Raw genomic sequence first — 12,370 nt, forward strand, 5'->3', positions numbered from 1 at the left:
TCTTAGTTCCGAGGCTGCAATGGAAGTATGTGCGGCCAGTCAAACAACAGCACCCATCTAAAAGTTCACGATTTGTTTATTAATGTCTCATATGAAGCATGACGGTTGTGATACTCACCGATACAATTCTATGAACTTTCATGACACAACAAAAGGTATGGCAAGCAAAGGTACCAGTAACGGATGCAGCTTCAGTATTGTGCTTTAACTACAGAGTTGGGCTTTTTCAAGAAAGCAAATTCAGGAAAAACTGGAATGATTGAAAAAAGGGACCAAAACAAAAAACACATCAAGAAAAGAAACATGATGATCCCAATGCACAGTGGCCGTTCGGGGAGCAGCTGGAGGCAGCTGGAGGCTCACATGTGTGGTGGCATTGGGCGATGTCTCCACTCCGGAGGCGGGGGCGGCCGAAGCCCTCCACGCATGGGCCCCCCCCAGGGGGGCGGGGGTCCCCACTCAGGCATGTCCCAACCGCCCGGTGGGGGCATGGGGCGTCCTCTCATCCCTCCACGTGGCTCACCCTGCATACAGTACACACATAGTTATGTCGTCATCTCTCCAACGCTCGTTGAGGTCCGTCTGCCCACCCAAAAGTAGAAAATGCATGATCTCTCAAAGATGACAAATGTTATCTATTGACTGTTAAGCTCAGAATTTTCAATTCAAAGTTCATGTGTGCCAAATGCAGAATAAGGGTAAAAGGCGGTGAGGAGACTGAGAAATGTATTCTAAGAGAACTTGTTGTTGGGCTAGTTGGTAGAGCATTTCGAAAAGTTAATTAGAGCGCGAAAACTTGACACGATCACTCACACACGCGCACACCCATGCAACACAGAGCGCTGTGTGTTTGATGCACGGGTGTGTGCGTGTGTGAGTGATCGTGTCAAGTTTTCGCGCTCGAATTAACTTTTCCAAAGGAGACTGAGAACCTCCACCCTCTGAAACTTTAATATAGACCTTGTTTTTTAAGAAGGAAGCTTTTGCTCTCCAACATTTCTGGTAGAGTAAAAGCTTACTAATTCAACCCTTATTTTTTAAAAAAAACTTAGATAACTTGGACAAGTCTTCTAGTGCTGACAAGCACGTATATTCTTTCATGACACCAAACTTTCGTTAATTATGCCGTATTAGGACACATGGGGACGCAGTTAATTCGAACGATCCTCTGAGCACATTCGATCCTCTGAGCATGTTGAGCGAGGTGTGCAACATATGTGCATGACAAAACAGTGAAATCTGTGTTCCCAAACAATCGAAACTGCCACATGCCTTCACAACTGCATATTCATCATCCATGAATGTGCATGAACGAGACAGACATTGTCATGAGTAAGGGGGCACGGGGAACTTGCTGGGTGCTGGAACGAAGCGTCGGTGTGTAAGACCCCGATGGTGGGCAGGCATGCCACATTCACGTACGAAATTGGTCGAAAAAAGGCACGTGGCACGCAACCCAAGCTGTGATGGAAAATCACAGAGGATGAGCTGGCCCTGTGCTGTGGAGCTTTGCACTGTGAAGGTTAAAAAGGTCAGCGTCGCTACAAAAACGGAAGCAGTAGAGCCGCCAGATTCTGAAGAATGTCGGCGTGAGAGGCCTGGGAAGTGGCCGTCGACCTCGGGGGTCGCGAGTGGGGCTGCCCAGACTTGCCGCAACTTCGCACAGCAGTTTCTGGGGGGACTACGACTCATCCACCACGACCAGGAACGAATGTAGCCCACACCAGTCATTGGAGTGTGTTATCAATGACACCATGACACCATGAACGAGTTGGGTTTGACCAAGCGGGCCGAAGATGACGAATAAGACCAGGACACCGGCAATGAAGACGAACAGCTCACTCAACGACGTCTTCTAAGACGACTTCGACAACGGTACCACTTCCTCATAGTTTCAGAAGTGGCATCGGAACAGTAAGAATGTTCTATTGCAGGAGCGCTTCAGAGTAGCCACCGAGACGCCATCTTGAATAGAGACAGATTAGGGCTAAGGATGGAACTTGACTCTGATTAATATTAGTTCCGCTTTGTGAACATGTTTTTTTTTGGGAGTGAATTTCTTGTGTCAGATTACTGTTTGCCATTTTATGTAGTACAGTCGAACTCCGCTACAACGCACGCAGCTTCAACGAAATTTCCGCTACAAGTAAAAATTCACGATTCCCAGTCAGCAGTCCAAGGAGTCAATGCATGAATATTGTCGCCACAACGAACACCTTTTGTTCGATCGTTTCGCTTCCACGAAATTTCGCCATGCAATTCCAGGCTCAGATACTCATTTCTATGCAGTAAACCAAATATTTAACACTTCGATGCATTTTTGAAACCTGAAAATGCTTCAACAAAGTCTAAAACATGCGTTGACACCACCAGAAACTGCCGCTATACCGCCGCTGTTCAGCAAGCATGGGCACTGCCATTGCTCGATAGCGATGGCAATCAGACTGCCTTGCTTTTGCCACTGGCTTACTTTAAGCCGCAGACGATCCCAAGTTGAAGCTCAGTCGCTCAGTTCGTGGTTTTCTTCATTCAGCTGCTGGGTGCAACCTCGGAACGATGCCTTTTCCGTTTCCGATGCTTATAATTATGTTCGCGCTTGGCCAGTGTGGTAACTAATCAGAGCGGCTGTTCGTCCGTATTATCAGCAGAATCAGCTAGCCGCAAGTGATGGATGATAAGAATGGTATGGAATAAGGCAAAAGTCACTGCTCCACGGTACCCTGCCTCCACGTCAGCCTTGTCAGATACACATGACGGCGGACGGCTGCTGGTGTTAACGTGTTAATGCAACTGTTTGGTACATTTACGAAAGCGGTTGTAGGCGTTGTTTCAGCTTGGTTTTCACCATGGCCTCACTGTGCACGACTGTGAATTGCGTCGTGACGCAGCTGGGAAAAAATAGGAAGCAGCGAACACTTTTTAATTTTAAGAATAAACGTTCCTTTGTTTTGCTAGCTCAGATCAGCTATATTTTTTCGATTTCACTACAACGAAATTCTCGCTTCAGCAAATATTTTCCCCAGCCCGTTAGTTTCGTTGTAGCGGGGTTTGGCTGTATAACAAAGCCACATCTGCCACGAAAGTATTTCGTTATACCTGATAATTCATTATACAGTAAAAGCTCGTTAATTTGGATTTCCCGGGACCGGAAAAACTGTCCGAATTAACCGAATGCCAAATTAATGAATGAACAGGGAAAACAACATTTAAAATCAAGCTGCAGAAGCATACCTTTATTTGTTGAAGTATTTTGTAATTGTCGTCTGCGTTTTCGCACAGATTCCGGCTGACATCACAATTTTTCTTAACTGTTCCAAATGGCCAACAGCACGCAAGCTGTCGGGAGTGTTCAGGCAAGCGTCCTCTAATATTAACAGCGCCCCCGACACTTCCCGTGAGGTGCGATGAGGTCGCGACTGTATCTCCTCGCATGATTCTTCGTCGGAATCGTGGTCTTCATGGGCGCCCGTGACATCATTAATAATCTCTTGATCGGTCAGGAGACCACTCGTGGCGACACCATGATCAATCGCGATGTAGTCCTGAAAGGTCACTTCTGTGGGAAGGACAGCATCGAAAGTCGGGCAGTCATCGTCGGTGGACTCTGCCGCTTTTTCGCCGTTGCCATCACTGTAGCGCACGATGGTGGTGGCATGCAAATACGGTCACAATGGAAGAAAAAGAGAACTCCGCAAGAAGAGATGGTTCCGACAAGACAACACAAGGAAAAATGGCGTCGGAGGCGCTGAGTGGAGAAGAAAGAAGACGCCGACGTTCGGTGACGCTGCGATCGCCCCCACTAGTTGATGATGATGGCGATGCCACTCAGGTTTCAATTTCACTCCAGTGGTGCCAGCGCTGTTTCATCACACTTTTGTGTAGCAGCAGCCGTGAGCATTTGTCCGAATTAAGCGGTGCGGAGCCGAATTCCGACGAAATAACGAAGGTTTGGTTCCATAGATTACCGTAATTACTCGAATCTAACGCGCACCTTTTTTCTGGTTAAGCGACTTCATAAATCGCATGCGCGTTAGAATCGAGTACGAACAAAAAAATTACGGTCAATCTATTGCCATCGGCAAATCCAAAATGGCCGCCCCCTACGTGCGTCGGCATGGCGCGTCGGCCTTTCGGCCTATGTGTTTCCCATGTGCGGCACTTCGTACGTGTGCTGAGGAGTTCGTCATCTAGTAGTGCATTAGCATCCACGGCGTGGAAGGGCCGACTCCAAAAACTCGAGTGCACCACGATGCCGCTTTTAAAAGAAAAGTCATCGCGTGTGCAGAAACGGACGGAAATTGGGCCGCATCGCGGTCATTCGGAGTTCCCGAAACGTGCGTTCGGGACCAGCGGAAACAAAAGCAGAAGATTGTCGACAGCAAAGCTTCACGCAAAGGCTTCAGTGGACCACAGCAGGGTCGGTTTCCGCAAATCAAAGAGCTGCTCGGCGAGTATGTGCTTGAGCAGCGAGCGGCACAGCGGCCCGTGACGACAGAACTGCTCCAAGTGCGGGCTACGCAATTAGTCTTAGAAAAAGGTCTAATGCGGAGCCAGTTTAAAGCGAGCAGGTGCTGGCTAACTAACTTTATGAAGAGGAAAGACTTTTCCCTACGAAAAGGAACATGCATATGCGAAAAGTTTTGCGGAGGAGTACGATGAAAAGCTTCACAGTTTTCAGAGGTTCGTCCTAAACTTGCGGCGCAACAACGGCTACCTGCTTGGGCAAATCGGGAATGCCGATCAGACGCCTCTTTACTTCGACATGCCTGGCACCACAACCGTCGAGAAGAAGGGGGCGAAGCAAGTTCGCGTGCTGACATCGGTCCACGGTAAAACTACAGTGACGGCAATGCTCTGTTACACGTCAGATGGGCACAAGCTTCGCCCGTACCTCATACTTAAATGGAAGACGCTCCCGAAAGGAGTCGTTTTTTCGAGTAGTGTGATCGTGCGGGCCAGCGAGAAAAATGGGTGCGCGTTGCAATCAATGTCTTATGTCTTTTTTTTTTTTTCATGGTGGAAATCGGGTACGCGTTACAATCGAGGGCGCGGTAGAATCAAGTAAATACGATAACGGTAGCGATCGCGTGAATCTACGTTGCGGTTTGGTACCAAATCAAAGAAACTCTTTGCGGTGGCTGCACTTGACGGAAAGGGATACACATCATTAATGAAAACGAGAGCGGTAGGTGTAGCCCTGAAACAGTGGTTTGTGATTCGATTGCGATGTCTTAATCGGGTGCGCGCCCGTGAAATCGAGTGGTTGGCATCTTTCAACGCATCAAATTCTGGGCGTGATTCGACATAGTTTCTGCGTAATGCGCATAATCAAGTCGGTCTGGTAGTTGGCAAATTTCCGCGATGGTGCTTTCATTTGTCAACCCCCCCCCCCCCCCCCCCGCAATCATTTCATTGGCAACGCGTGTCTTTGGACGTTAAATTCCTTTAACATTCGAAAATTTAAATGTTAGCAAGCACGCATCGCATGTTTCGATTCTTGGACACACGAAGCTGCATGCTCAACACGTCTTGCGCAAGTGCGGCCTTTGAAAAAAGTTGTTTTGGTTAAAGTGCAGATATTCGCGAGTTCCGCGACTTACGTTATGAGCGGTCTATACTGTAATAATAAAAAACGGAAGAGATCCAACGGGCAGGGAGACACCAGGTGTCTGTTAGCAGGACTGCAGCGGACGAATATAGGGGTGCGTTTATTACGCGGGGAAAAGAAAAACCCAAACTTTGAGGACCGAAGTTGGGGGTGTGTTTATTTTGAGAGTGTGTTCATTTCAGGTGGCTTTTCACGACTCAGGGTCAGGAAAACATTTTTAAAGCACACTTGAGACAGTTTTCGGTGGATATATTTTTAGGTGTGATAAAAACTCTCACGAAGAATACGAATCTGCTTTCATCAAAAATTTTGGAGTTTTATCGAGTGTGAATTTTGGAGTTTTATCTCATGCCCCCCCCCCCCCTCCACTCATACTCTCACATTCAAACATGCCCCACAGCTTTGACTACTTATCACTCTCATTTCCCCAAAATGAACAAAACACCAGCACTACGATTGCTCACCCGCATAGGGAGAAACCCCCTCGGTGGCCGGCGTTGCATGGGGCCTCCTCTTGGCGGTCCTCCCATCCACGGGGGTGGAGGACCACGCCCACGGTCGGGGCCTGGTGGCCACGGCTCGCTCTCGTCAAAGCCGTCCCAGTTATCTTCGGCAAATGCATCCTGTAGCACGGAGAACAAGGCACACATTATTGACGGACCCTGTCAGAGCAGCCGCTACACTCCCAGTGAATTTCAGTCTGGGCTGCAGACAGAGGAGCACATACGCTCCTCCGTCTGCAGCGAGGACCGAAATCTTAATAATAATATGTGTGGTCTTTACGTCCCCATAAGTTGAAATGGCCGAGTCTAAACAGAGAGCAGTTTTTGGAGCAGCAAAAATTCAATTTGGGAGCAGAAGAACCTTGCTTTGGAGCAGGTAGTCGCACTTAATATGCCGCCCTGGGAGCTTGAAAAGACAAACTTTTAGCAACGCGGGGGCACCAGTGCATATTTCAATTGGCTGAAAATACACATAACACTGAAACATATTTTGAAAGAAGTGTTTGAACAGATTATCGCCAGGTATGAACTGCACTATTTTTTTAATACCCCGTGGCCTATCGAACCGTTGTAAAATGTTAAGGTTAAAAAATATTTGAAAAGGGTTTTTTTGAAAACTAGGTTCTCAGTAAACTTAAAAGAGAAACACCTCACACACAAAAAAAATCAAAAATTGTGATTGCACAAGAATCGTAGTTACGTAACAGTGGGCCTTCGCTTAAAGAAAAGCCTAACATGATATCGTCAAGTGTACTGCAAGCTTTTACCAGACAACAAAAGCTTGCTACACCGCCGTTCGCGGCCACCTCGTGCGAAACCACCTTCAAGAGTGCTGCACGAGAACCAAGAAACCTCGCCGCACCGACTACAGTGCAGTCCACTTATAACGATACCACATATAACGATATATCAGTTATAACGATGGGTCGACTTAACAGTCTCATTTTATGCATTGGGGCTATGGGGAAAAAAACCATATATAACGATATGTTATCCACCGCATATCGGATACAACGATGAAAAGTTTGCCGTGGACGGCATGTTTCATTCAGAATAATCGTAACATTTAGATTGATAAGTTCCTCTGAAACGAACTATGCCGAGACAAGACGAAAAGTTAGCGTAGGCGAGTACCTGCCACCACTGCAGCACAGCACCGGCAGCGCGTCCCGGCCGTTCAAAAAGCCGAGGAGAGCATCGCGAGTTGGCGCGACGCGCTACAGATGGCGCCAGCTGTGTCACGTTTTGTGCCTCGCCGCGCGTCGACCGCGGAGAGGCTGAGAGAATTAAAAAAAAAAAGCGAAAAGCAAAGCGCCGCGCTCCGCGGCTCCCCGCCTTCTACAACGGCAAGCCGGCAAGCTACTCGTAGCTTGCCGAACGAAAGCGGGAAAGAGAGAGAAAATAAAAAAAGCGAAAAGCAAAGCGGCGCGGCGGCATCGGGGCGGGGCCTCGTTGGCATTCCGGCTGTGTACCTCTGGCTGTGCTTCTTCCTCCCACTGCTCCCACCCCGCCGTCGGTCAGTCTCTCTTCCTCAGCGAACCCGTGATGCGTTCTTCGGAGTAAGAAATAAAGTCTTGTTTTTGACATCCTACTATCTACAATATTTATTAATTGGTGAAAAGAGCGAAATTAAGCCTGGAGCTACAAAAGGTACGTCCGGCGACGATTTTTTGGCGGCAGTCCAGATATAACGATCACCGGTTATAACGATCATATTTTTTGGTTTTCTCGATATCGTTATAAGTGGACTGCACTGTATCACATAAAGCGCATGTGTATGTTACCAAGTCATAAAGGAATGGTACTGATAACGCCTCTCCACACAGTTTTATTTTCTTTATTATCGTAGGTCATCACCGTCAATGTAGAACTCCGATAATATATCGACTTGCCATTGCCGCACGCTTCGTGACTAGTACAGTGCACGTAAAAAATTTGTGTCCCTGTAAAACGAACCGCCAAATGAACAGAGGTTAATGTTATTGCAAGAAGGAAAGAAAGTGAAGTTTGCCAGTCACAATATGGAACGGCCGCCGACTAAAACACTGATCGAACGTATAGCAAAGCCTAAAAGCTTGTAAAGCACTTGCCGCGAGTTTCGATTACAAAATGGAGCAGCGGCAAATCATCGTTCATCTGTGCCACGTGATCGCCGACGGGTCATGAGTCACGAATAAAGCACGTAGGTACCCGTTAGTATCGTTTAAAGTGGTTTGAACGTGCGTTCTGTCTCCACGGCTTCACAAATAACCAAGTGTTTCTCTCTACCTCCAGACACCAATGTGCGGATTTCACGTGCGACGGCATTTTTTTAAATGCAAAATGCAATGAGAACTCGATTGTCTAAATAAACAAGAAGCTAATGGGCGTAAACTGGGAATGGGATGCACGCATTCTGTCGCTCACGGAACCCATTTTGATAACCCATATGCACGGGCCGGAGCATCCGAGAGACTCGTCGGATGCAAGGAAATGACTCCACGTTTACAGTGACTCGCTCATGGCAAACGGGCACGCGTTGGTGACCTCACACAGCAGCGTTGACATGAAAACCGCAGCGACCCGAGGAACGCGCTACGTACAATAAAGAACTTGACAGTCAACCCCGGTGCGCTTGCCACCCGACTCGGTGGTTCTTGATAGGCGACAGTGGCACCAGAACACAAACCGTAGCTAGTAGAAGCAGCACGCTTGATGCACGGCAGCATACTTTTGCAGGGTCACGCATATTTACAATTTTAGAGGAGATTACGGCAGCACTACGGGAGCATTGATCATCAGAAAGGTGAAAGTAAAAAAAAAAAAGTGATTGGGAACGTCTTATTAGTATACTCGGCTTTTTTCCACCATTGAAGCTGACGTTGGTATCAAAATTCTAGCTTTCGAGGCTGTTTTGGAGCTGTTCGGTGCAATTTTCCTAATTTTTATGCTTTTGGTGCAGCTTCGCGCAAGGAGACCGAAATGTATCAAAAATGCCCAATATGCACAGCTGTCTCACCCCTGCGTCCCTAAACCACAAGATGATTATGAGAGTCACAAGAGTGGAAACTTGGGCTAGTTGGTGCGTAGTCATATTGCAAGATGTTTCAGCGCGCGAACAAAGGAAAAAGGACAGGGTAGACAGAAAGAGCGCTGACTTCCAACTAACTTTATTTGACAGAGTGCCAAGAATATATACTGCTAAAAAGAATGATAACAGAGCATGAAGGTAAAGGCACGCCTAATCTACACATCAGTAACAAACACGTGTGACAGGTCCTCTATTGCCTCAAAGCCCAGCTAGGTAATCACGTTCAGCCTGTGATAAAGCAATCGATGATGTGCTTACACATTTATCTCCTAGCAAGTGTATTTTTTCGGCTTCAATAATTTCTCGGGTAAGCTGATCCCTGTGCCTTGCCATTATTGAGCACTGATCAAAGAGAGGGGTGCACCCACAATTTCGGCAATGAATTCCGAGAGTGCCTGAAACCACTAGTTCTAACCCATGAATCACCCACTGATAACAACCTGAAGTTTCTAGATTTGAAGCTTTTGTTAGACTCCCGACATGTTTGCTGGATGTATGAACCAAGAAGCGGCAAGCCTCTTCTGCCTTTCAGCTCGGCTCACTCTAAATTGGTCAAGCGGGGCATCACTAACCTCTGCCTTGTCAATGCCTTAAAGAAGTCATGCCCCCACATGGTACACCACAGCTTTGCTCTACAAGTAGAGCGGCTCACCAAAGCTGGGTACCCCGCGCATGTTCTCGTTTCGGTGGCGGAAAAGCTGGTCACTGTCTTGAAGCAAGGCGACAAACCGGATAAGCGAAACAGTGTCCGAAAGAGCCGGCCTGTCGTACTGCCTTACGTGCACGACGTATCACACAGGCTAAAAAAGATTGCTCGAGACGCCAACGTTTTTGTGGTTTTTTCTGCCCCGGAAAAATTGCAGAGGCTTTGCAAACGGGTCAATGCACCTCGTGCAAATTCTGCCTCGTGCTCTGTCGCGCACAGGACACGCTACATCCCATGCGCAGTGGGAGTCGTTTACTTGATTCCACTGACGTGTGGGTGCATCTATGTCGGGCAAACCGGCAGGTGCATAAATGACCGCCTCCGAGAACACCGAAACAATGTGCACAATGTGGTACGAGGGCATCTTGGCATTCATTGCCGAAATTGTGGGTGCACCCCTCTCTTTGATCAGTGCTCAATAATGGCAAGGCACAGGGATCAGCTTACCCGAGAAATTATTGAAGCCGAAAAAATACACTTGCTAGGAGATAAATGTGTAAGCACATCATCGATTGCTTTATCACAGGCTGAACGTGATTACCTAGCTGGGCTTTGAGGCAATAGAGGACCTGTCACACGTGTTTGTTACTGATGTGTAGATTAGGCGTGCCTTTACCTTCATGCTCTGTTATCATTCTTTTTAGCAGTATATATTCTTGGCACTCTGTCAAATAAAGTTAGTTGGAAGTCAGCGCTCTTTCTGTCTACCCTGTCCTTTTTCCTTTGTTCGCGCGCTGAAACATCTTGCAATATGATTATGAGAGACGCCGTAGTGAAGGGCTCTGGAAATTTTGACCATGTGGGGTTCTTTAGCATGCACCGACGTTGGAACCAAGTGGTGATCTCAACATCCACCTAAATCGAAGCACATGAACATTTTCAAATTCGATTCTGAATTGAGAAGTCACAGTGAAATGTGGCTGGGCAGGTATAATTTAGTTGTGGCCAACAGCTCCCGACATCAATATCAGCCCCTGGGCCAGCTGGTAATTACAGAATTGACGATACAGTTTCATTGCATATGGTTATATAGAATTTAAAGTTTTAAAACTAACCAAACCAATGGGTTCTAACAATACGATTATGAGGCAACCCATAGTGGGGAAACTCCTAATAAATTTCGACCTCCTGCGGTTCCTTCAATGAGCTACCAAACCTATCAACAAGAATGTTTTTGCAGTTCGCGCCCACCAAAACGCGACCACTGTAGGAAGGAATGAAGCCCACACCTTTATGCTTAGCAGCAGAACACAATACATAACTGCTCCGTCACCACCAGAAGTGCTGAGAAATCGTAGGACCCGAAATTCCGCCCTTTTTTTTTTTTTGTAGAGACTGAAACCTGAAGCAATGACTAGAGCTATTTAACATGAACCAAGTGCAGTACTGCTCCGTAGCTAAGTACCAGTACTTATCGAGCAAAAACCTGGAGGATTACAAAGAGGTTCCACCTTGAGTTGAGGACTAGAAAGGAAAATGATAGGTGTAACCTGAAGAGACAAGAAGACAGCAGAGTGGGTCAGGGAACAAAAGGGTGTTAAGGACATCATAGTCAAAATCAAGAGGAAGACATGGTCATGGACAGGGCACATAGTGCGAAGGCAAAGTAACCGCGGGTCATTACGGATTACAGATTGCATTCCAAGAAAAGGCAAGTGGGTGAGACAGAAAGTTAGGTGGGCAGATGAAATTCGGAAGAGTAAAGCGGCAGCATCAAGCACAGGACCAAGCTGCCTGGCGGAACATAAGTGAGGTCTTTGCCCTGCACTGGGTGTGGTCAAGCTGATGATGAAGCACAGTTCACTTGCCTGTAATGTTCGCGGGGGGCTCCTGCCCGGCAGGGGTCCTCCCGGACCATGTCGTCCACGCATGTCCTCCTCGTTCATCTCGCGGGAGTCTGGACGGGGCGGTCGCTCAGCATCCGCCTCCGGATGATCACCCTTGCCACGCGGCGGCAGATCTCCTTCGGGCACGTCTCTAAGCGGATCCTTGCGGTCCGGGTCAAACGGTGGTTGTGGACGCGGAGGGCCTGACTCAAAATCCTGCAGGAATAGCGTGACGTGGTCACCAGGCAACAGACACGACATTGGGAATTGGTATAACTTATCACAATGTGTTCATGATGAAAGGACGTAAGGTGCAAGCACGAACACAAGACATGAGGAGTGAGCACAAAAGAGCTTGTGTCGGGGCTACTGGAACATAGTGAATGATAAAAGCAGCGCCGTTAAGTTCAGACGACAAAAAACAGGGAGAATACAAACAACGCGTGTCACCTGTGTCGTCCCCGGTTTCTGTCTTCAACTTGGCAGCGTTGCCTTGATCATCAACAGAACACAAACGCCAACTCAAGTGAAAGAACCTACTGGGGTGCAACATACTAGAACAGACAGGTGCGGGCAGCGTGCCTAGCAGGCAGGGCTGACATATCCCATTTCTTTAACAGCACCGCAAAATGAGTTTTTAATCATAGGCCTGTCGCA

At 47.6% G+C, this 12,370-nt stretch overlaps 1 protein-coding gene across 2 annotated transcripts in view; it reads right to left on the reverse strand.

Annotated features, from left to right (window-relative positions):
- LOC119163990 (uncharacterized) overlaps nt 1–12,370 on the reverse strand; it is a 95,327-nt gene that overhangs the window by 30,789 nt on the left and 52,168 nt on the right. For both annotated transcript variants that reach the window (XM_075870823.1, XM_075870822.1), the window contains exons 5-7: nt 11,696–11,929; nt 6,073–6,231; nt 364–524 (exon numbers count right to left, since the gene is read on the reverse strand). In XM_075870823.1, coding sequence (XP_075726938.1) covers nt 364–524; nt 6,073–6,231; nt 11,696–11,929 — 554 coding nt within the window. The remainder of the gene's footprint in view (nt 1–363; nt 525–6,072; nt 6,232–11,695; nt 11,930–12,370) is intronic.

This window comes from Rhipicephalus microplus, chromosome 8 (assembly GCF_043290135.1).
Source record: "Rhipicephalus microplus isolate Deutch F79 chromosome 8, USDA_Rmic, whole genome shotgun sequence".
NCBI lineage: Eukaryota > Metazoa > Arthropoda > Arachnida > Ixodida > Ixodidae > Rhipicephalus > Rhipicephalus microplus.